Source organism: Anas platyrhynchos, chromosome 2, assembly GCF_047663525.1.
Source record: "Anas platyrhynchos isolate ZD024472 breed Pekin duck chromosome 2, IASCAAS_PekinDuck_T2T, whole genome shotgun sequence".
NCBI classification, from domain to species: Eukaryota; Metazoa; Chordata; class Aves; order Anseriformes; family Anatidae; genus Anas; species Anas platyrhynchos.
In genome coordinates this window covers 89,332,549-89,357,559 of record NC_092588.1, presented here as the reverse complement: position 1 = coordinate 89,357,559, position 25,011 = coordinate 89,332,549, and the positions used below count along the sequence as shown (strand labels likewise).

Genomic DNA, 25,011 nt, shown 5'->3' with positions numbered 1-25,011 from the left:
ATTATGTCTCTTTAGAAAGCAGTCAGGTGCAGAAGGTCTGCTAACTTGGTTTTACAGCATAACTGAAAAATAACAGAGAACAGAAAGAAAGAAAAACTGGCTTATTAACTCCCATCACCCAAGATCTAATGGTAGCACTGAATATTATTTCACAATAATCTCATTTGAAGAGTCACTTACCCTAAAAAATGCAATGCCAGTATGTACTGGCAGTATGTTTTGCATTGAGTTCAAAAGCCTCAATATAAGACACCATGTGAAAAGTGGATACAGGGTTTCTTTTAAACAACAACAACAAAAAAATCAAGCTTGACACTACTCATCTTTTATACTGAGAGACAGAGTTAAGAAATATAAAGTAAGGATTAGGGAGAATTATTCTGCCAAAGCTGAAAACAGGACTTCCAAGTGGAGTACGTGTGGGTTTTTTATGGGGTTTAAAGTTAGAGAAAGCGAGAGAAGAAAAAAATGGAAACAAATTAAAAGGATACCAAGAAATGTTTGATACCAGTGGAAAAAAAAAACAAAAACACTTTCTGAAACATTGGCCAGATTCTTTCTTTAGAATGGATAAAGAAGAGACTCAGTATGTCTTTCCATCCCTATCCCGCACTTCTTAATCCCCTAATCGTTCTTTTTCATTAGCCTATTTGTTGGGATATGACAACTGCCAGCGCATTAATATGATAGAGCAACAGCTAATTGGCAGGTAACATTACTCCAGCCCTTCTCTATGGACCAAGTTAGAGCACAGTTGCAACTGATAACTCCTTTTACTTGAAGGAACTGCATCACATCTCCTGAGTCATGTTATTACTTCAAAGTGTATTTCAACCAATAAGGTTCAATTTCATGGCTATCTTTACAACATCAAATAATCAGATTTCTAGGATGTAGAACTTCTCTCCTCATTCCAAGTTGAACCAATGCCAGTTGAAAACAGCCCTGCTCAGCAAAAAGAAATGCTTAAAGACCTTGTCACCACCCTCCTGTTGATGATCCAGTTAAAAAGCAAAGAAGTGAAAAACCACATGCTGCTCAGCTAATGTTACCAAACAGCAGCAAGTGGAAAAAAATAGGAAGGAAGGGAGGGAGGGAAAGAAAGAAAAGAAGAACATTTCTATCACCTTTAGCTTCCTAAAAGCTGCTCTTTCCTCTGAGTTTACCATAGTAACCTACGCCCCTGTTACCTTCAGATCAGTTCACTACTCCTGACTTTATCTGAAGCTGAACATGAAAATGATACACAACCTAAAGAAGCAGCCACTCAGTACTCTCTCTGGCTTACCTTCAACATCAGATCATGTCATCCTGACAATCTGGGCCTTCTCCCAAATACCCGATCTACCATTAATATTAGGTTGAGACTTGGATCTTCAATTTTAAAGAAAGCAAGAAATCTCATTTTAGTTCCATCAGAGATCAGACTGTAATCTATAAACCAAGCCACAATCCATGTTCCCCAGGAGCAATGACAACCAGAAAGACACAGGCCGAAATGAAGGACACTTGAGCATCCCTTGTTGAAAAGAACAACATTCTGTAGAAGATGTGTGAAACCTACAGACAGACCCACCTTCAAGAAACATGGCAAAATCTGCCTTCTTTCTGTAAGTGACAACTACAATCTGACTGCCCTATCATCAGCATCACAAAAGCAAAAAGCACAAAGAAAATCTACTCAAACAATATTCTGACTCTATCAGAGAAGATGTGCCAGCACTGCTATGAACTCAAAAATGGATGCTGCTATTGATTTGATGTAGAGACTGCTCAAATACCGTCTCAGCATTATCACTGTTGATTTCCCCTTTTATATTTTCAATTGTTAAAAAACATATTCAAGCTGTTCACAAAGCAAGGAAAATGGTAAAAGGCAGCAGCAATATGCATTCTGATGCTTTAGTACTTCAGATGTTATCAGACATCTACACAGCTGTCAGCTCAACTCTCCCAAAGATGGGTGATAACAGCTGACTTTAGCCTTCCTGCGATGACACAGAAGAACATTATGGAAGTAACACTTCCACTCAATCCAGTTTTGCTTGATTACTTTGCTACTACAAGAAGGAAGATAAGTTGCCAGCTTTGAAAGCAAGTGAAGCCTCAGGAGAGGAGTTACAATAGAAACAGAAGTTGAACCTGCACTCTTCCCCCACTAGCACTTGGAGGAAAGAGCCAACATACTGAAGACATTGGTGCGTGTTCACAAAGCATTTTGCCGATGTTGAACAGTGCAACTCACGATGACTTCAATGAACACAGGGTGAAAACAAAAGGGGGTTATTGGGAATGTATTACAATATTTGAAAGGTTGGCATCAATCAGGTTTTCATAATGATACAGAATTACAGCCCCAATTCAAGAATACACCCAGTTCAGTCACAGGCCTAAATCAATCTCCATTCTGGACAGATTTAGATTTTAAATACGGGCTTATTTATTACTCAGAACAGAGATATTCACTGAGTATCAGCAGCAACTCAGAACATTATCTGGCTGAAAAAACATTATAAAAAGCCTTTTTTTTTTTTTTTTTTTTTTTTTTTTCAGTTTATGAGAGAATCATGATAGTTGGAAAGCTGTTGCTTTAAAACCTAATTTGTTAATGGCACAGAATTTTAATTGTATGATATTCTCTAGGGCTACCCGCACTTCTTACCTATGGAAAATTATTTTCATATACACATTACCTTACCTGAAATTTTATTTTTTGGCAAATGTGAGGCACAATAAACTGCTTCAGGAAGCGTTCATCTTCACTCCAGAACAGTCGGATGTCAGGAATATCATACAGGATCATGGCCAGCCTCTCCAAACCCAAGCCAAATGCCCAGCCAATTTTATCCTGAGCACCAGCTGCAATAAACAAACAAACAAAATAAAAATTCAAAAGCTTAAATTCACAACATGAAAAATTGCTGATAAAACGTTCACCTATCTCCCAAGAAAAGAAAAAAAAAAAAAGAAAGGTAGAATGGCAAAACAGAAATGTCTGCAAGCAACTGGCAAATTAAAGATCTACAGGCTTATGGACACACCCCAAGCAGCAAGACTGGGCATATCACTGAGTCCAGGACTCAAACGTGGGAATAAAGCTGCACCCTTTGCTCTCTGCATCCAAAGTTTCAGACAGAGTTTGAGAAATGCTGCAGAACATTACACAACACTTTACTGTGATTAGAGCTCAGCGCTCCACATCCAACTTGACTGTGTTTTACAAGACATGTAACCACGAATTTCCTATTCAGGATATTTCACGTGGGCTGACAGACCAGCCAAGCCTATGCAGCATTAACATCATTGTCAACAGTTGAGAGGATCAAAATTGCCTCTTCTGAGGCACCTAGGAGAAGCAGGGCAATGGCCTTCAAGGCCCTGTCACGCTGGCATCACACCTCCAACCGGAGAGCTCCTGGGCTGCTGCCCCCAGGGAAAGCCACCACCCCCACATACAGAAGTCCCTGTTATGCAGCACTAAATATAAAAAGACAAGAATATTTCATACAGAAGAGCTTTACAGATATTAATGATGCAACATTTCTCTCAGGAAATATTCATACCTTCTTAATTTACAGAGCAGGAACACTGAGTTATTAAACAGTGGTGTTTTGTGTTTTTTTTTTTTTTCAACATCAGGAACCATCTCCATGTTCAGGCATCATCCCACCAATTTTCAACAAAGCCAAGAGCCCAGCAGCTCTGCCAAGGCTCACAGCTTTTTCAAATGTAAACAAATGCCTTAATAAATGCACTTAGGCTGAAAGTGCATGTGTGACAGGCTTGCCAGCAGAACCAGGGAGGTGACTCTCCCCTTGTACTCCGTTCTGGGGAGGCCACACCTTGAGTACTGTGTTCAGTACTCAGAAAGAGCAGTCAGGCATTGGGATGGGTTGCCCAGGGAGATGGTGGTGTCAACATCCCCAGGGGTGTTCAAGGAAAGGTTGAGCATGGTGCTTAGGGACATGGTTTAGTGGGTGACATGGGTGGTAGGGGGATGGTCGGACCAGATGATCTTGGAGGTCTCTTCCAACCCTAATGATTCTATGATTTCTCACCAGCACTGGCAGTGAGCTCCCAAGTCATATATCACTGTGCATCTCACAGCTATGTCATTACACCAATGCTCTACCTGCCCCCCGCCTCCAAGTATTACTTTTAGCAAATTTTTTGGAAGCTTTGAACTTTGCAACTTCCCCACCATCATGGAGGAGGCTGGAGGCAGAACTCTACTTTCTGACTCCCATCTCTTATCAGAAAGGAGACAAGAGTGCTCTCATTATTTGGGGATTGATTGTATTCTGGGGTACGCTGTCATGTTCAGTGACAAGAGGGAACAGTTCAGAGCCCTGCTTAAATAACAGCAGGCATAACAAGTTTGGAAAAAGAGACACAGTCATCACTTTGAGTCTTTTAATTAACCTGAACCTACTTATTTCCCAGGTCCCCAGCAGAACCCACCTGTGCCTGATCTCAAACCTCTGAAGTATTGTGCTGCCATGTGAATTCAGTCAACCTTATACCAGTACTCCCCAGAGCAGTCTGGATGTTCTGCCTTGTCCTTCCTAGTGTACTCATAGGTAAGACTTTGCACTTTCTGACGTTTTAAAGCAGACAGCTTAAATATTGAACTGTGGAATTCCTGAGAAACAGAGGAGTGGGCACAAACTCAAGAGGTGCCAGTTTATGTCCTCACGGCAGAGCTGCTTGAACTGATACACTTAGACCAACCAACTGCCCCTGAGCTAACCTGACCCTATAATCCAAGCAACATTATATGAAGAACTGCAATACTCCCCATTGTCAACTGAATTATTTATGGAGAAGAGAGAGCCACTACACAGAATGTATTGAAAATTAATACCTGGGGAAGATTTTAAGCTTCAATTAAGAGTAAACCATTAACTGCTTTTTTTGTTTTCCAAGCTGAAAATACTTTTTCTCTCCATACTCCTGCATATAGAAATAATTATATTCTTATGGCTAGGAAGAAGAAGAATAATTCACTGCAATGATGTTGCTTCCCCAAACTTCCAGCTTGTCTTTCTTAGGGCATCAACTCACGAATCAGTAGCAAAACTCCTGTTCATACACGTATGGAAGTTTCTGCTGTCTGATTAACACAATCCATCCCCCTCCCTCACGGCTAAGTAGATCAGCTGAAGCAATAGCTATGAGGGTTCTGAAAAAACACTGCTTCACCCCCACAGGGGCATTCAATCAGCCACCTAAAGGTGCCAGGTTGAGCATCTGTGTTAATTGTTTCATCGATGCTCATTTAAGTTAGTATGCATGATAGGGGATGCTGATTCTCCTTCCCCACATTACTGATGATTACTCATAGATCTAAAAGAAACAAAATGGATATGACAGAAGATCAGCAGAACAGGTGTGTATTCTGTGAGGCAAAGCCTTACATTTAAGACTTGTGCTTTTAAATTATTTTGATACAAGAATGGTTTTCATTGCAACTCTTTTAGCTCACACTTTAAGGTTAACATACAATATTCATACCTAATTGATTTGCTATGCATTTTAATTATGTAATGAATGTTTTCATTTTATCTTTTTTTTTTTTTTTTGAGGACTAGGCCACATTATACTACTTTGCATTATGTATCGCACATACAAAATTTTATCCAGCTATCTGCCTAGGAGCTCAAAGCATTGTCATCTGAGCTATGAGTAAATACCTGTCTGCTGGATGATCCTTATACAATTATCAGCCTTCAGAACACAAACTTCTCAAGTGCCAGAAGTCCACATCAGTGAAGAATTCCCCTCTCTTCAGACAAATGAAAGTAAAATGCAGACAATTGGAATTCCTCCTCAAATCAGCACTAACAAATAAACCTCCACTATGCCCCGCATCTTCATTTATTTTGCCTCTGGTCTCTTCTCCAACTACTTGTTTGTAAATCTCCAAGTCAATGTAGCATTTAAAAATATAATTAACTTAAAGCATTTTTAGAATTGCCTTGGGGAACTCAACAGGACTAAAGCACAGCCCTGAACATTCTGATTGAAAATTAAAAGTTAAACGAGCAGCCAACTATTCTGGTGAGTGAGACCACTACAAAATGTTGTATAGCATATATATTTTATCTAGTTTGGATTTTGGCAAGTAGAACATGAAAAAGTTGAGATAATGTGAGTCAACATGAAAGAATGAATGAATACAAGTAACTTCAAACATGTCAGAACCTCAACCTGACTTCTGTCAAAGAGACCTAGCCAAAGTGGCAGATTCCAGGGACCTGGTGAGACAAATATAGCATCACTACTTGAAATAACGCAGTTCGGTGGAGAAAGCATTCCTGACAGTCAAGCTTTCCCCATCTAGCCCTCAAAGGTTTGTATGCTGCCAGGCTCCTGCTGCCTGGCGTGAAAAACTTGACTACCCACCAGAATAAAATTGCTGGAAGCTTTGCATGTCAGGTGGCCAAAGATGGAAAAGGAAAGGATAAAACAATTTGACTGGCTTCCCACACTAGCAGCTGACACTGTCCCAACTGACTGAAAAAGAAGGTTGGATCGTTACAACGATGTCTTACATGGGAACCCATCTTCTTTGAGAAGTCATGTCTAAGAGTCCTGCTCCTAAGCTTCCAGACCACAAGAATCAATGAACCTACTTGAATCTAGACCAATCAGGCCATTCTCCAAAAAAACTGCCGAATGAAAGCTAATTTGATCAAAGATACTTAATTCACAACTGAAATGCAAAAAAAAAAAAAAAAAAAGTCAAAGCACCATTTATTTGCTAATGTGATACCAATCTTCAAAGATAAAGCTAGAACTACAAGAAGACTCCAACATATTAATATCAACCACTTCCGAACTGTCTGTGTCTTACAATACTATTACTAGTTTAAAGTACTTCAGCCAGGATGTGAAGCTTCGTAATTCCTCAGTGAGACATCCACAGTCACCCACTAGAACTCATGGATTATATCCACTGAATCCTCAGAAATACCCGCAGACAGAAACGTTGAACTTCACAAGGAGAGTAAGGTATGACATTTTGTACAGTACAAGATTTTTAAGGCATATTTTGCAATATTGTGTTAGGAACAGGTTGACAAAACCTTTTTTTTTTTTTTTTTGTTATACACTTCAGTCATGCTTATTTTTATATCTATGCTGGCTTTTATTTAACAATTTTTGCAACTCCTGTAAAACTGCCAATAAAGAAATCTTACTTTCAATAGAGCCTAAATTGGGCCTTCAAATTGTTATACTCAGCAGTTACTGAGAAGTGAAAGAAATTAGATTTTGATCTTGGATTGAGACAAAGTCAGAAGCATCCAACAGCCTGCATACAAGGTGTTCTTCACAAAATGCCCAGAAAGGAACATATCCAAAGTGGGTGTAGCTAAAAGCTGGGATAAGGTCCAGAAACAAATACTTGAATTTAGTCTCCTGCTTTCAGTCCAAACCATGTCTGTTACTGAAACAAATTCATGGTGGGTAGAGAGGTGAACAGATTCTCAAGGATACAGACACTACGTATCATGTTTTATAAGACAAATCAGTGCTTTAAACTGAGTTGAAAGTAATTTACAGACATAATGAACCCTAGCAGCCCCGAACACAGGCTCAACAACTGCACTGAATGAAGCACAGCATAAAGTATGGCCTTAGAGTACATTGCTTTGATTCATCAATGGAAAACAGGACAAGGGATATAGACTTCCTCCCATGCATGAATCAGAGAAAACAGGTGAAACAAAACCTTGGCCACAGCTGCTATCGAGCAATGCACAACACCTCCAAATGGGAAGTGTGCTTCACAAGCCTCAGTTGCAACCACATGCTCTTACTCTCTTCTCCGACACCTTTTCTGTTTACTTTCCCATGCAAAACAGTAACACTGCAGCTGTCTCCGAACTGTACCTCAACTATTTGTTCTTATTCATCATCCTCAGCTTCCTTTGTCTTCTTCTCTATTTGTACATTGAGCAGTTGTACCTCAACAGATCACCAAAGAGCTCTACCTGAGAATTACATATTACTGTGAGCTTACACAAAGCTTCAGAAATTCCTGAAACAAAGACCTGTGTCCACATTTGAGCTCTACGTGGTTAATGGACATCTTAAGAACAAGGGTTTGAAAAACAGCTCCTGCAAAATAAAGATTTGCTTATTATTATACACTAAGAATGCATATTCTACATGAGGGACACAGCGATGAGGTAAACTATGTTTACCTGCATTAGAAAATCATTTAAAATTGTTTCCTACTTCATATAGAACTCCCATATTTTGGGAGTCCAAGGTTTTATGTGGAGAAAAAAAATGTAAATAGCAAGGTTAATCTCCAATAAAGGAGAGCTTATGGAAGTACAAGGTCAGGTGGCTTGGATATTAAGCAACCGAGGCCAAAAACCTTACTAAAGTTTCCTTCTGAACTGCTCTCTTCAGCAGAAGCAAAAATCAGAATTGTCATATTATTTTCTAACTCTGTTAAATTGATGCAGTCAGGCTCCTGTGTGCAATCCAGTTTAAATTACCTTCTAAAATAAGGACTTGGCTTTCAGACTGTGCATGCTAAGTAAGCCACTCCTCAAGAACTCAGGAAAAGAAGTAAACATTCAATTATGCCTATTTTGCGGAAAAAGAACTTATCTTTCTAAATCTCAAATGTGGAATAATTTTCCAACAATAATAGTCACTTTGAGACCACAGCTTTGTCTCCTGGGTCAGACTGATCTGTTCTGTTTGCTTCACTTGAAAACTAAGCAAAAGAACTTTAAAGGCTTTGATTGAGTTTTTAATATTTATGTTTATTTTTGTTCCACTATCAAAATAGTTTGGTACATACTAAAGGAACAGCCTATTTAAAAAATTTCTATCAAGGGAAGCCATCCACTAGACTCATCTTTCTTTTAATATGTAATTAACACACATTCTACCATTTTTGCTAATATTCCATCAAGCCAAATAGCTTAGAGGAAAACATTTCTGGTCAAGAGAAATAGATGACTAGAGTGGAGAAGGGCAGGAGAACTTGATTAGCAAGAGGAGGATCAAACATACCAAAGAAGCAGCTTTTTTTTTTTTTTTCCACCTCAGTCTGTCATTTTTATTTTCCAGTTCTTTTGTCTTTCTGCTTCCAAAGATATCAATTCCTCAGTCCTTCTCCCCTGCTCCTGTCCATCTGTCTCTCTATTCCTGAGTCCACGTCTCCCATTCCAACAAATATTTGTTGGAATAAAGTATTGTAAATACTTTATTGTAAGTAAAGTACTGTATAAAGTACTCCCAACAGATTCAATGACAAAAACCACCATTAAACAGGATTATACTTAAAAATCGGGTATTTATCGACATTCATAACCACACGCTGCTGTAAGGTTCAAGCTTTCAAGTGATGAAAGACAAAGTATCCACTTAATTTCCAAGTGCAATGCAAGATATTAGTTGTTGACTACAAACACTTATGGTATACAGTCTTTCTGTTTCTCTGTACTTTAGCTCACAGATCTGGAAAAAAAAAAAAAAAAAACGTTCTTGGTTTTCTTTTCTTTTTTTTCCTCTTTATATATAGATATCTCAAAACTGGACACCCTCCATGGAGGGCAGCACAATTTGCTTTCTTAATTTATGTCGCAGACCAGAAAAAAAGAGTTGACTCCATGGGTTTATTTCCCCTGACACTGCTTGCAGGTTTCAGTACTGCTCTTTTTGTTCTGAGTATGTAAAAGCAAATTCCATTTTCCTTTCTTAATGCTTTGTTCATTCAGGGAAAAGTTGGATTTTTGAGTTGTTGGGTCTTTTAATATCTTTAAGTACTCTTAAATCTCCCTAGACATTGTGGCCGTATAGGTTTGAAAAAAATATAAGTTATATAGAAATACACAATGGACTGCCATTTGTTGGAAAAAATAAGTCTACAGTATAGTTCAAAAATTCAATTATGAATCTCATTTTTCAGGCATATAAGTACAGCTGGACAAATTCACTCCATATATGTTCACTGTCCCCAGATGAAGGTTTCTCCCCAAAAGTTCACTAATACCTACACTGACTGTTTAGCATCTTTAGAAATGGTCTCTTCTTTAAAAACAACTAGCAAAGCAAGGAACAACATAAATGTGATACAACTTTCAAGAGACTATGACATTCCCAAAAGATACAGAGGCTGCAGTTTATACATGTATATACCACAGCACTGTTTAGCTTCTGTTTGATATTGCTGTTCAAAAATCAAAACAGTCAGAACCCTTGTACATATCAAAAGGTTAAAAACTGCGTTCAGCTCCTAGCAGCACAGAGTCATGGTGACTCTGACACTGCACAGTAAATTCAACTTCTACATTCAGGGACTGACCTTGCATTTTGTGATTCTGCAGTACCTTTCCTAATAACGCAGTACCCAGACTACTGACTGGGGGTCCCTGGCTCTACATTTTCTAAAATTAACATACAGATAAGGTTTATGAATTAACATCTACACTCTTCTGCCACAAACTCAATCTTCAGAAAAACCTCAAAAAAGCCACGATTCATGTAGGCACCACCTGCCTTGTCGCTAGGATTGGATTCTGAAGGGTCCAAGTACACACAACTCATTTATTTCCAAAACTGCAGCAGGCAAGATGCAGCTAAATGTGTCATCACATAGCACAGCCTGAAAAATCTTTGATCAGAAGCAGTAAATCCAATTCTCCTTTCTTACCACAGAATTACTCCACCGCTCCTGTGCTACAATGATTCCAAAGGCTTTTCTCACTGGTATCTCATAGAGAGATTGGCTTTCCAAGCCATGCCTGTTTATTGATCTCCTGTCTAAAAAAATAATCAGCCATAGGATATTATTGGTTAAAATATTTTCTGTCAATAGGTTTCATGTTATCCAAAGATACAGATGAGCTTTAGATATATAATTACAGGGAGTAAGTAGTATGTGAGGTCGTACTGCGAGAGTATGATGTAGATGCATAGGGTCCTGAAGATGAAGATGTATATGCATAGGGTCCAGAACTTGACCATAGGGTCAAGTTCTGCCTAATCCAATGCCTGTCCAGTGACATGGTGGGATCGTGCTCTAATTCCCAGCACTCTTCTGAGGCAGGAACTGATGGGTTACATTCAAGTCAAAACAATTGACTTGAATAAGAGTCAAAAACTCTTATTCAGTTTATCCTTTGAAATTATACCAGCTCACTAACAACTTGATGGCTACTAATCTGTTTTTCTTACATTTTTGGATACTTTCAGGAGAAAGTAGAGATATCTGTAAAATGCATAGGATATCTGCAAGAAGATGCTGAGCAGAAGCATCATTCTAGGGGATGCCTTCAGCTTCTTCACCACTACATGTTGCTAGGTATCTGATCTAAGTTGGTCTCTTGAACTCTATTGTAAATGGGGAGTGAGAAACACAAATGGCAATTCATTATCATAAGACACGTACGGATAAAGCACTTAACTTTTAGACAGGTAAACCAGATGAGATGAATTGGACCCCATGTTTCAATTTTAGCTTGAATTCTTACCATGAAATAAGCATTCCTGTATGATTACAGGACAGAGAACAATAATCCTGCATGTCAGAATAATCACCACACATTAACTTCTCTTTTGGATTTCTCTCTCAGATTTCTTTTAGTTAGCTTCATGATTTTTAGCAGCCTTTCATGATTTAGGAATTCAGGTGACACTAATACAATAGACACTGCGTTTTGAATACTTTCTTGTCCTTCTCTCCCTCTTCTTGCACTCCACAAAGTGCCTATAGCCACTTTTTAAAAGATAGTATAATTTATTTCATCGGCTTATCTTGTTGACCAGTAATACTACAGGATCACAGCCAGATTAACATGCTCTTCTTGCTTACCAGTATAATATTTAGTTATAGACTACTTTTAAAATTAACCCACCATCTCCGTATAAAGCAGGTGAAAATAAAACAGTGAACTGAGAGGGAGTAACTGCTGTTCTTCAAAGTTCAAATAAGCTTTTTTCCCCTCTAATTTCTAATTCATATGAAATTCCTGAGCGATGGCAGCAGCACACTTTTTTCTGAAAAATAATGTTTTCTTAAAAAGCAGCTCAAATTGTATTACACTTGGGTTTGAAGAGGTTGCATACAATACAGTCTTAGCAGCTTCTCTACTATTTGTAGTTGAGGAAATGTAACATTACAAAATCTCATGTTAATAAAGTAAAAATTACACAAGAAAAGCTTAATAAAAACAACGTAACACACAAGGAGAGGTTTTACTTGAGGCCCTTGAAATAATTTGTGAAAGCACCTTAGTTGTACATTTTGTACAGGCTTCTTGTCCACTCTTGTCATGAAGCTGGCAAGACATGTAAAGGATAACAGAAACAGATGCAGAACCAAAAAAATATACAAGTGAAGCAGATTATGCTCTGCAATTCTTTCTAGCAAAATGGCATGACTACAAGGACACTATAATAAATGAAATCAATAGGAAAGGAAAAGAATCCTACAAGAACTTGCTTTTCCCTCAGGGACTAATATCTTGACAAGATTCCACTGCTGTTCTTATACCTTTAAAATGAAATTCATATGTAGTCTTTCAATATACACTTCTAAATCTCCCTTTTATGCTATCTCTCTCTAATAACATTTCCTAGCAAAGCGTATCAATAGCAAAACATCCCATTTCACATGCAAGGCAGTTTTCCCAGGGATGACAGGCAACCAGGGAAGTACATCCTTTTGCTAAAATGAAAACTAAAATCTTGATTTATTAGACAATAACAATGCAACCCTAAAATATGTTTTTTAGACAACAGCAATGTGCCCATAACACAGTGAACTTGTAAAACTTGTTTTTCTTATAAAACTGGATGAGATTCTTCTTAATGATGTTCCTTTTCATCAGGAAAGCACATCTGCATCAGCACAATCTCAGCAGCAGCAGCAGCAACTTGGTTCTGCTGTAATCAAGCACATCAATGGCAAACCTACACTGGCCAACCTCTCCGATGCCGGGCTGGGGAGCGATGCACGCACAGGTTGTGTGCTGCACTAAATTACTGATATATTGATGATGTCCAGTTGGTACCACACACATGTGCCTATGTAAACATACCAGCATACTGCAGGCAAGCTCTCGATGCATTACTGTAGTCACAGCTGGTGAGCGGAGTGGTACTGCTAACTACCAGGAAGGAAGGGAATGCTCACTGCAAAGGGATGTCCTGCAGGATAACCCCATAACAACCCTCTCTCTAGGTATACGTACAGAACAGAGTAGAGAACAGTTCACTCTTACACCAGCACAAAGCAGCACAGTTTATTTGCTTCTGAAGGAGTAGGGAATTTTCTCAGAAAACACATTCAAAGAAGGCAAAGACTGCAATTTAAAGAGCTCCAACTTCAACAACTGCTTGAAAAAATCATGATTCTCCCACTATGGTCATAGAACCCCCCACTTATATCTAATATTTCATATGTGTAATAATTATAGAGGTATATAAACACAGAATTACTCTACAAAGCTTGTAATTATATTGCACTGATGACTCATAAGAACATGATAATATACAACAGAGCATCTCCATTTTACAGTTTTCATTTTAAAACGAGAAAATGGCACACAAAAGTGAGCCTTAATACAATACTTGTTTTTTCAATGAAGCATTCAGATATTCTGAAATGTTAGAATTAACGTTGCCTGAGGAATACTAATTTGCCCTCATGTTAGAAATACATTAACTATGCTGTCTTCAGTGAGACATTCAAGTATTAATCTTTCCACAAGACCTTGTGGTCCCTATGCTGAACCTTTAGTTCAGCATAGAGAAGAGACAGCAGTTAGTGATGACTGCTTGCATTCCTTGCATCGCTGAATTATGGAACCACAGGATCATAAATGGTTTGGGTGCAGTACAGAACCTCTCTCCTTGGTGGCTCCTCTATCACTTGGAGAAGGAAGTTATCATCTACACATTCCAGGAACCTTCTGCATTTCTTATGCCCTGCTGTGCTGTCCCTCCAACAGACATCAGGGTGGCTGAAGTCCCCCTTGAGGACTAGGACTTGTGAACCTGAGTCCAGGTGTACACATACCCCAGATTACTCACATATTGAGCAGAAATCAAAATGAGCTCTTGAAGACATTATTCTTTGATGAGCTTCCCAGTGAAGCACTCAGTTTCATAATATTTGAATTTTTGAAAAATATTAAATATTTTTTTCCACATCTCAGTGAGCTGAAAGTATTGCTATCTCTTGTATTGTAGATTAGGAGTTAAAAAACTTTAAGATCAAAAGCACCTATTAATTTTGCTCCCAATCTGAGATACCTGGGAGCCGATGGCTCTGAGCACTGAGCATTACATAGTTTTTAGTATATTCAAAGTATAGTTCCCTATTACTACAGCTGCAGCTGTGAGAGCACTCAATACTTTTGCAAATCAGAACCCAAAGTCTCAAATCAGGCACTGAGACAGAAAAAGCCCACAGGTTGTGGCCACACACGAAAAGATTAAGACAGGAGATGTTCCTTCACTCAGCTAGGAACCTTTTTTGCTGAGGAAAGAACAGAAGTCTTAACAGCATTCACATGTATGGCACTGTCCTTTTTTGCTGTCCTTTAAACCACCCATTTGATGATTTCCACCTATAGCCTCAGTGAGGCACAGGCTTGCAAGGGCAGCATCCTTCACCCAGCACTCCCAACTCATATGTAGCTTTTGCTACAATGAAAACATACAATGTAAGTGAAAGGTTACTGCTTTGCTTATGGGGTATTTTAATTCATTGCTAAAATGTTTAAATAAATTAACAGAGAAAACTACTCATCAGCCTTTCTTTCTGGAGGAATGAATATATTAATAAAAATCATTTATCTTGCTCTGTTGAAAAGCTGTAATTCAAACCCCTTATGAAGAGATTCTTTTCTCAAAATAAAAGTCACTAGTTCTCTAACTAATGCTCCTTTAAAATGGTTGGTAATTAATTTGTTGTTATGCACTGAACTTAATTCTGGGGTGCCACTTTAACTGCCACTTAAAGAAATGAATGATAAATGAAATGTTAGACTCACCAATTCTATAATTGTTACGTAATGACAATTAATTAAACACTATTTTGCACTGTGAAAAATTTTAAGTGCCAAATAAAGGGGCTCCTGTGCTTTTAAGTTTTACTCTCATGATCAAATTGTATCTCTTATAGCTATCAGAAATAGAATTAAAAGAAGATTCTTCCTAAAAACATAAACCTAAAGGTAGTTCTTAATTACATCTTGTTTCTTTTACGTATTGAAAGTTGGCAGCAATTGCTACAGAAACTCCTGTGTTAACTTTTGCCCTGCACTCAGTTAGAGAAGTTCATGTTGAACACCAGTCCTGCTTGTCTGGAGAATCTGAAAAATATTAACATTAGTTTTAGTGGATAGATACTAATTGGATTGTTATTTTTTCTCTCTGTAAATTTCCAGTGACCTTTCCAAAAAGAAATAACAAGTCAATAGAACTTGTTTCTTCTTGACTTTCTCCACCCCTCTTTTTTATGATTATTATTCTTAAACAGCCATATGAAGGTTCTTAATCTTTTTATTCAGCTGCATACATTTATTTTTATTTTCTTTTAAGGTAGAAAGGATAAGGGTTTTCATTTTTGTGTTTCTGTTTTGGTTTTGTTAATTTTCTATTTTTCATTCTACTTTCATGGACATTTTCTAAGTTATTATCTCAACTAACCTGATCAGTATTTAAGGCAAATAAGATCAGGTTTCCAGCACTAAGTACATTAAGAGCTCTATCCCCTCCTCAAGCTGAAAACAGGGCAAAAATACAATGGCAAAGGGGCCAGCTTTCAGCAGCTGATTCATCTTGTAAAGAAATGACATCTCAATACACATAATCCATTTACGTCCACATACCCATTGAATAACTGTACTGAGTAACTATTTGTAAATACAAGTTATGTCAGCACAGTTATGGACAGAAATTGAATCTGCCCAAATCTTACTACTTGCTCTGCACTTCAGTACTTGGAGCATCCTTTCCTCTTGTGGGTTAGGGCTCTTGGTAACAGTGGAGAAAGAGCAAACCCAGGATCGTTTTTAAAAAAGGTGGCACAGCCAACTCTAGAAATATTCTACCTCACTCCTGAAAGCAAACTAAGACTGTACACAAATGCACACAGCATGGGAAACAAGCAGGAAAAATGAGAAGTCTAAGCACAGTTGTAGAGTCATGACCTGACAGGGATTACAGCCATAGTAGAAGAACTTACTTGACTGCGATGCTAGAGTGATGGATGGATGCAGGCTTCTTTTAGAGATTTATGACTTGACTGAAAGAAAAGCCCTGTAAAACCTGCATCTGCCTGGACTTGCGTTGATCTGGACGACAGACATCTGGATACCCCCTTCAGTCTAAAAGATCAGTTCATGTAGTTTCTTTACTAGCAGTAGTAGTAGTAGTAGTATTTTTAGTAAAAAAAAAAAACAAAAAAAAACACACCTCAATCACATGTACTCACCCATTTAAGTACATCACAATGGGATACTTACAGGGGACAGCCATTCAAATCAAATTCCAATTAAAACAAACAAAAACTCCTCAGACAAAAGGTCTGCTCATTTGTTCAGCAACCACTGCCCTGACTTTGATACCATAATTTTATTAATGTTCTGGTTGGGAAACTCCCACATCAATGACAGTATCTAGATTCCCACTATGAAAAAAATGAGCATGAAAAGATGTGTCCTAACATCTAGTAAAAAGCAAATTAGAGATCTTTGGAAGATGCATTACCAAAAAAGGCAAAGCAATGCATCCTTTTATGGCTAAATTCCCTTGACATTATTATCTTGTTATTATAATCTGTAAGGAGAAAATAATAATAATAATAATTTAAAAAATAATAATAATATATATATAAAAGTCTGTAAAGGTACCTGAATACACATTAGCAATGCCACATTCGTATATATTTGTTTGTTAATGGGAAGCTGGTCATTTCTATACTATGCAATGAGTTTGGATTGAAGTTAAACACGAGAATTAGTAGCAGCCATCAGATGAATGCATAGGTACATAAAACCAGTTAAACCAAAGGGGATTACATGCAGCAATTCCTCCATTACTAATATGGGATTGGAAAATTGATAATGCCAAGCAGAAAACTCCCCTACAAGGAGATCTCACCATCTGGCTTATCTCAAACCCAAAGGGAATTAAACAATAAAAGATAATAATTTCCCAACAGCGATGCAGCAGTGCAGAGTGGAGGACAAGAACCAGTCAGAGCCTACAGAGACCAGCATTTTGAAGCATTTTTATAGCAAGGTTCTTTATATTTTCCTGCAAACATTAACCCTTAGGGAAACACTATGAAATAAGGCTATGATTAACCTTATCTTAGAAATGATGAAACTTGAAATGTACCAGTTATTTCCTCACAGAAACCTAATCATTAGCTAAGTGAATAATACAGCTCAGAATTGACTTCTAAAACTGATACGTGAATCATGAAAACACTTCAACAGAAGTTTGTGTGCTCTATGCCAACTTTGCAAAGCTTTTGAACTTCCAAATGTATTAAATTCTACATCACAATGCTGCACTGAGAGAATTTTAATTAGACAGCTTTAAATTACTTCACCTAATCAATTACCTACTCATCCTGTTTGTGAGGAATTTGTTACAACAAACCAAAAAAAAAGCAGGAATCCAGAATATGTGTTTCTTAAATAAGTTTCTTAAATAGCCTGTTTTATCAAAAGACACAGACTATAAATCTTCCTTACTCTATAATTCAAGATTAGCCATATAGGAATAAGTTACGCTTGATAAAAACATGGCATTGCAAGTGTGCAGTATATTGTATGTGTGGGATAATAAGCATCATCATATTTCACCTTGTCAGCTGGCTGATTTGTGTTTGCAGTTAGTAAGAATGCTAGAAACAAATATATGGAATACTTGGCAATCACACTTTTCTACTGTAGATTTTTCTGCACGTTTCTCTGTTACAAATATCACCAGTCATGAGGCAGAACAGCGAGATGGACCACTGCTCGGCTGTAACACAGAACTTGCTAACTTTCCTTTTATCATTTCTTTTCTATTAGCATACTTTAAAAATATGGGTATCTCTAAAAATGCAAAATACTATAAAATCATAATAATTGCACAGGCATGACTTGCTATTAGAATATTAGAAATTCAACAATTTCATCAAAATTTCATTTTCCTTGTCAGTTCCTAGGATGTATTATGCATCAGTTGCATATAATTACACAATGTTTTTAGCTTCTAAGCACTGTTTTCATCATGGTTGCCTGCCTTCCTGAACAATTTAAAATGTCATTAGCCATTTAAATACAACCAGATTAATCAAGGTGTCCTCCGATAATTATCACAAGAAGTCTGGAGATGCATTTAACATAAGCTTTCTTTCTACAGAATATGGAATTCCTCTAAGCCAGATATGATCTGCTCTACAACATAGTGATGCTTGAATGAAAGTAAATCCTTCATACTTCTTGCTGTCATGACTAAAATAGAAGTTCCTCTACCAAACTCTAAGGAAGAACAACCATCAAGTGCAGATTTCAGCAGATACTCATTTTGAGCCAAGGACTTTTCTGCTTCTCGTGCTGCCTTACCAGCAAGGAGGCTGGGGCTGCAAAAGAAGCTAGGAGGGAACAGAACCAGGCCAGCTGGACCAAACTGGCCAAAGGGATGTCCTGTATAATCATGTGGTGCTGTGCTGAACAATAAAGGTGGGGCGAAGGAGGAAGGGGAGGACGTTCAGCGTGATGGCGTTTGTCTCCCCAAGAAATCTTTACGCATGGTGAGTCCTGCTTTCCTGGAAGTGGTTGAATGCCTGCCTGCTGATGGGAAGTATCAAATGGGTTTCTTGGATTGCTTTACTTGCATTTGCAGCTTGTGCTTTACCTAGTAAATTGTCCTTATCTCAACCCACAAGCTCTTGAACTTTTACCTCTCCGGTTCTCTCCCCATCCCATGTGGGGAGAGTGAGCAAGGGGCTGAATGGTGCTGAATCACCTGCCAGGATAAACCACAGCAAAAAGAAATAGGGCTTGCATACCTAGAAATGGGTTCAGCAATTAAAATTAATTTATGAAAGGGGGAAAAAAGCTATAGGAAAGTTTAAATATTCATTCTGGATTTATAATAAATTCTCTCAATACCTGTGCAAAAGTACCTGGAATCAGATATTAATAGAGTTCTGGATTTATACAAAAAAGCTGTACTCTGAAACAGGCTTGTACTTTCTGTGCAGTCAGCTGGCCAGATCACCAAGCACAAGATGGAAAACAGAAGGAGAGGTAAAAAGGGAGGGGTAGGGGGTAGCAACACTTGCACAGACTGGACTGCTTAACATGCTCAGCTGGTGTGAATTAGTACAAAAGCTCCTCCAACATCAGTGAAGTCGTGCCAACTGAGACCAGATGAGATCTAAGCTGTTGTTAGCCAAGTATCAAAAGAAAAAAAAAAAAACACAACACATTAGGCCCAGTTATTATTTATTCCGATTTCCATGCACGTGCACACAAAAATGCATCACTGGCTTCACCACTGTTATTCTTCATTTGCATTATTAGTAGATGAATCATGAGCATTGCATTTCCATGGATTTGCTCACAAACATTTAATGACTGCACAACTGCTTGAGCTATGTAACATTTCAGAATAGATTAAATTCACCTTATTTCAGATTAAAAAAAAAAAAAAAAAAGGAAAAGAAAGTCGGGCCAGGAAAAAGCAGGAGGATGCCTGCCAAGCTTAGTCTTCATTAGCAGTCACATGACTGGCTTTGGAAAACTTCATCCTTAGAGAAGTCAAGAAAATTCAAGTGTTGTTAACACAAAGAGCAAACCCAGAAAGCAGAACCAGGCCAGTGCCGACCCCCTTCCCCAACATGGGGAGATGCAAGGAGGTTTGGACCAGCACCTGTGCTTTGTTGCTGTCTGCCCAATGTGCAGTGGTGTCCAGCCATTGCGCAGTCCTGTGCAGCTGATACTCACCTCATCGCAGCGCAGCGAGGAAGCTGAACTCAGTCAAACTGCTAGTCAGGTTGTTCATTCCTTGCTTTCGATTTAGCCAGTATTTACTAAACACTCAGGGCAAACAAAACAGCCCTTTCCTCTCTGTGTTTTGCAGCCAGAGAAACTTCAGGGATGTCTGTGACACACAAAGGCCGAAGGCTTACAGGCCACCTCCTGACCAAGCTATCCCAGCTGCCGGTTCTGGTCTAGTCAGGTCAATAGTTAGCTCCAGGAAGAATCACAGAATGGTTTGGGTTGGAAGGGACCTTAAAGGTCACCCAGTTCCAACTCCCTTGCCATGGGCAGGGGCACCTCCCACTAGGCCGGGTTGCCCAAAGAATATTTTATCCTACTTCTTTCTGGCCAAGGTGAATATTTCAGCCACCGCTTGTGGCTGACATATCTTAAGGCACTTTAATATTTACTCATTTGCAGAATCCTCCCACTGCTTCCAGTGACTCAAAAGCCAGTGTGTTATTCATCAACTTTCTGTTCCTACCACTAATCTCAAGATAAATTCATCGCTACATCAATTTTATTAGAGTAGCTTAACTTAGCAGATCTGCTACCTATTACCACAGAATCTCAATTGTGTCCTGACCATGACAAATTTTTGACCTCAAAATTCAGTCACACTGACATGCTATGATAAGAAAACTACAAAGGCTGCCTGTATCGATCTTTTGTCTTTGAATCCACATAGTTGTTCAAGAAAGGAAGGTGGAAGAATTTGCACAACTGCGCTTCAAGTAACACATGGATTAATTATGAAGATATATCGTTCTCTGCCCTTAAACTGCTCTGTGTCCAGTGGCCATGCAGACAGCCAAAAAAAAAAATACAGAAAGGCTACCCATGTAAAAACTTACTGACAAAAAAACTTCCAAGAGAGTACATACAAATATCCCCTACTCCTCCCAGCTACCACTGAAAAGACAAAGGACAAATTCTGTCTCATAGAAGTTGTAAAGCTACTCTGCTCGACCATATGTGCCAAAATGGCACACAGTGTTAGGAGATGATTAAAGGGGGAAAAATGACATTACATTGCAGGAAGTTTGATACTGTTTGACTGAGACAAGAAACATAATGTGGGGTCATCAACATCACTGTGGTGGAGCTCTTCTATATATTTGCCATGGTTGATGAACCTGATCAATAAAGATTTAAAAGTATCCCAAAAGCTTAGAGGCTTACAGTGGTCTCTTAAGGTCACATGCACGTAGGTTTCACATGTGAAATGAAGGCACGAGGCTATCATTCAAGTTGTTAAATGCTGCCTGTCAAAAAAAAAAGCCAGGCCTGATTACTTCAACGATGGCAGCCAAATCCATCTGGTGCTCAGTGACCATCTCAGAAAAAAGCATTTACAATTTACAACTTCAGAGGACTGAGTTACTACAGCACATCCTCAAGATCTATGCACAGAATCATTACTAATCAGTTTTTATTTCATAATAAGCAGTTTATTTCATAAGCGGTTTTCTTTCGCCTTCCATCTTAAAGTTCAGCTGAGAGACAACAATGGTTTGTTACTGAATTCAGAATAAAATGGTGCTCATCTGGTACTTCCAAAGCCAAAGGTTAACTCTCTGCACCCAGAGTCATCTTATTGCTCATTTTGCAAGATCTGATCTTACTGTTCAATACGGTGTCTTCTAACAGACGTGCACTGGGGGAGCACAGACACAACAAAAACAACTGCACCTGGCAGCAGCTCTGCTTTCACATGCCTCACAGTTTCAAAATCCAGCAGATCTGTACTGGGCAGATTCAGCAGATCTGTACTGGGCATCAGCTAAGCCACAGTCCTGAAATTAGAAGTGCACAACTGGCCATCACTGAAATCGATGATGTTCTAAGGAGGGGAGCTGCAGAAACCTTGCGGGAATTTGACCATCACAATTCAATTACCAGGCATAACAACAGAACTGATCACAGCAGAACACAGAAACACCAAAGCACTCAGAGGAAATTCGCTGAAGAACCTCTTTGCAACACACAATCACAGAGGGACCCTGGAGGTCATCTGGTCCAACCCCCCTGCTCAGGACTTGGTCCTATTGAGTGGTATCTCCACAGAGTGACACATGTCAATAATTTACCACTGTCCTTTTTATTGTTTTTTTAAAGTAACAGTGAAGAAGCCAAAATAGACAAAGCCTTGAAGATGACAGCATTCTCCATGCCTATTGAAAAAGGTAAATCTCACAGAGTAATCCCTGCCTTCTGGCTTGGACTGAGAATGAGGTGGGAAAATATATCCATGCAAGCTACTGTTCTGGACTGCAATGGAAACACAATGGAAAAGACATTTGAAAATAATGAACGACAATGTAAAAAGCAAGCATGTGAATGTACACACACTGTTGGAGAAAGCCTCAAATCCCTTCTAGGGATCTTCAGCTGTTTGGGGTTCCAGATGGACAACACAAGTGATCACTCCTCTCCGTGGACCTCATCTGATACCTTAAGATTTTCATCTTTCAGAAAAGATCCTTTAAGCAATAAAGGGCCTGTAACAACTTTGTTATTTAGGAACTCTGAAAAAACATTCCAGTAAGATGGCAAAAGAAACATTTTCATTTTATGAAAGGCCTTGATAGCAGCAGCCAAAAGCAAAGTATAACTCTACATGACTCCCAGCTGCTCATCCATAGCAGCACAAAAGAACAGAAAAGATAATGTTTTTGTTGTTGTTTTTTGTTTGTTTTAATCTGTCCTTCCTGGCAGAAAACACATAAGCTAATGTTTCAAAAGAATAAACAACATCTGTTTGGGGTGGGGTACCTTAAAAAAAAAAGTCACGAGCCATCCCGCAGAAAACCAAACTACGCAGATTTTATAAGAGACCGTGCTAAATGTATGTTGATTATTTGCTTAATACAACTGGAATGTGTTTCCTCATTTATTCAATAGGGTTTTTTTCCACAAAGAAAGATCTTCCACAGGGACTCATAAAGGCAGTAATATTTTAGGAAGTTACTATTACACTAAGAATAGTAGAGATTGTCTTGCATTTTCTTGTTCACAGTTTTATAATTAACAAAGTAGAAATGTAGGCCGTTATGTTTGATGGAAGTTTCCCCAGAGAGATCAAATAATTCAAAGCAGCAACAGCTTTCTACAGTTCTGAATACAATTAGAAGAGTCAATTTCTTTTTACGGTGTAAACAGTCAGAGTTCAGTAGATGGGGCTTGGCGGTTGCTGCTTCATTCCTAAGGGCACCTGCAAGAAAGTCAAGCTGCCCTCTGCCACATCTGCAAGGTATTACTGTTAATTCATGTCACATTAACAAATGCATGTTTACGGGTAGGGGCACTTTATCATCAACCTTACAATGCTGAATCTGGAATCAGTACTGCAAATTGAAGGGCAGGTCATCAGGACAACAAGGACCAAACAAATTTCTCCACAGAAATACAGTTCTTATAAATTTTGACTGTATTGTAAATAAATAAATAAATAATAAAATCTCTGCTATGCTTAGTGGAGCTGAGTGTTACTCACAAGTGTGATCACATACACGCACCAATGCATGTTTATATATTTACATATAGATAGACACGTATATGTCACACAAAGACTCACCACCTTCCTGAACTAATACCTTCAGAGTTATAAAGAAAAAGCTCTAAGCCCAAGAGGCTGGTTAGAGTAAAGCATGCTGATGGAACAAAAGATTTTCACTCGAGGGTAAAGCTTAGCAGAGGTATCATAGAAAACAACAGCTCAGGACAAATACAGTACAATACTGGAAGAGCAGCCTGCAGTACAACGCCAAGGCAGGAGAGACAACAAGCATCTCCTCTCTTTTCCTGGTGGCCTAACAGAATGCTATACCAGACGGTGCCTTTGTCCCTCAGGGTACAAACTGCGGCTGCTACAAAGCAAGAAAGTGGTGCCAGCATTTCTGTCAGTGCTCCAGGGAGAGAAAGGCTCCTACAACACACAAGACCAACATCAAAGACGCCCAAATTCTGCTATGGTTGTGTACCCCACCAAGGCTCCTCTCAGCCAGTAGCTCCTCAACAAGATTACAATTTCTATCTCAGCCACATGCAGCTAAAAAAACTTCCTGTTATTCCTCATTACTACAACTACCCCTTGCAGAGAAAAAAAATCTTCCTGCACAAGCTGTTTCTATGCTCTCAACACCCTTCCACCTCAACACCTCATCCACCTGCCCACCTGCTGGCTTCTGCACTGTTGTCCTCAGGACCCACCTCACCTGAAACCAACCCACTCTCTGGAGAGGGGCGGTGGCTGTTACCAGCACACATCAGAAACATGAGCATCTGGCAGCTACAAATCAACGCTTATCATTTTGCAGTCCTTTTGCTCTTTGTAAACCATGTACAGTACCAAAACTGGAGATGGGTAGTTAACTCACTTCTTTTTGATGATGATACATGACAGCTATCAAGACCTCTGTGATTTTCAAACACAAACCTCTCTTAACCACTCCATTATACATTTCCCCCAGAAACACACATCAAGCTTAGCAGTATGCTTTTCAAAATGCATTACAACAGATTTCAAAAAGGATAAACGCCTCTTGTTCACATTGCTTTCAAAGGAAGTGTTGTTATCTGGTGCCTCTGAAACAAGAATCCATTAATTATGGGGACCAGCATTATGAATTAAAGAGTGAAATTACGGCCCTCTGAGCAATACCTATGAAATCAAGAGCAGGTCAGAACCACTTAAGATATTTTTTTACATAAACATGTAATATATACATAAGTATGTATACGTATTTATTAAAACAAATATGTAAGAACTACATATTTACTAGCCGTAAGAACTACAACAAGATTCTAGTGATGTGTGTCCATTAATGTCCAATGTAGCAGCACTGCCATTATCATTAAGACTGTTGTTCATTACTCATTTACTACTACTACTTTTTTTTAAACTAACCAAAATTCTCACCACCCAACATACACAATATGCAAGTTATTCCATGATTTTATTCTGTTGGAAATGAAAGAAATG

General features: G+C 38.6%; 1 protein-coding gene across 9 annotated transcripts in view; it reads right to left on the bottom strand.

Moving 5' to 3' along the window:
• FARS2 (phenylalanyl-tRNA synthetase 2, mitochondrial) overlaps window positions 1–25,011 on the bottom strand; it is a 244,062-nt gene that overhangs the window by 97,070 nt on the left and 121,981 nt on the right. For all 9 annotated transcript variants that reach the window (XR_003495430.3, XM_027451612.3, XM_072035023.1 and 6 more), the window contains one exon: window positions 2,699–2,859. Coding sequence is in view for 8 of the 9 variants with exons in the window: in XM_027451612.3 (XP_027307413.2) it covers window positions 2,699–2,859 (161 nt within the window). In the remaining variant the exon portion in view is untranslated. The remainder of the gene's footprint in view (window positions 1–2,698; window positions 2,860–25,011) is intronic.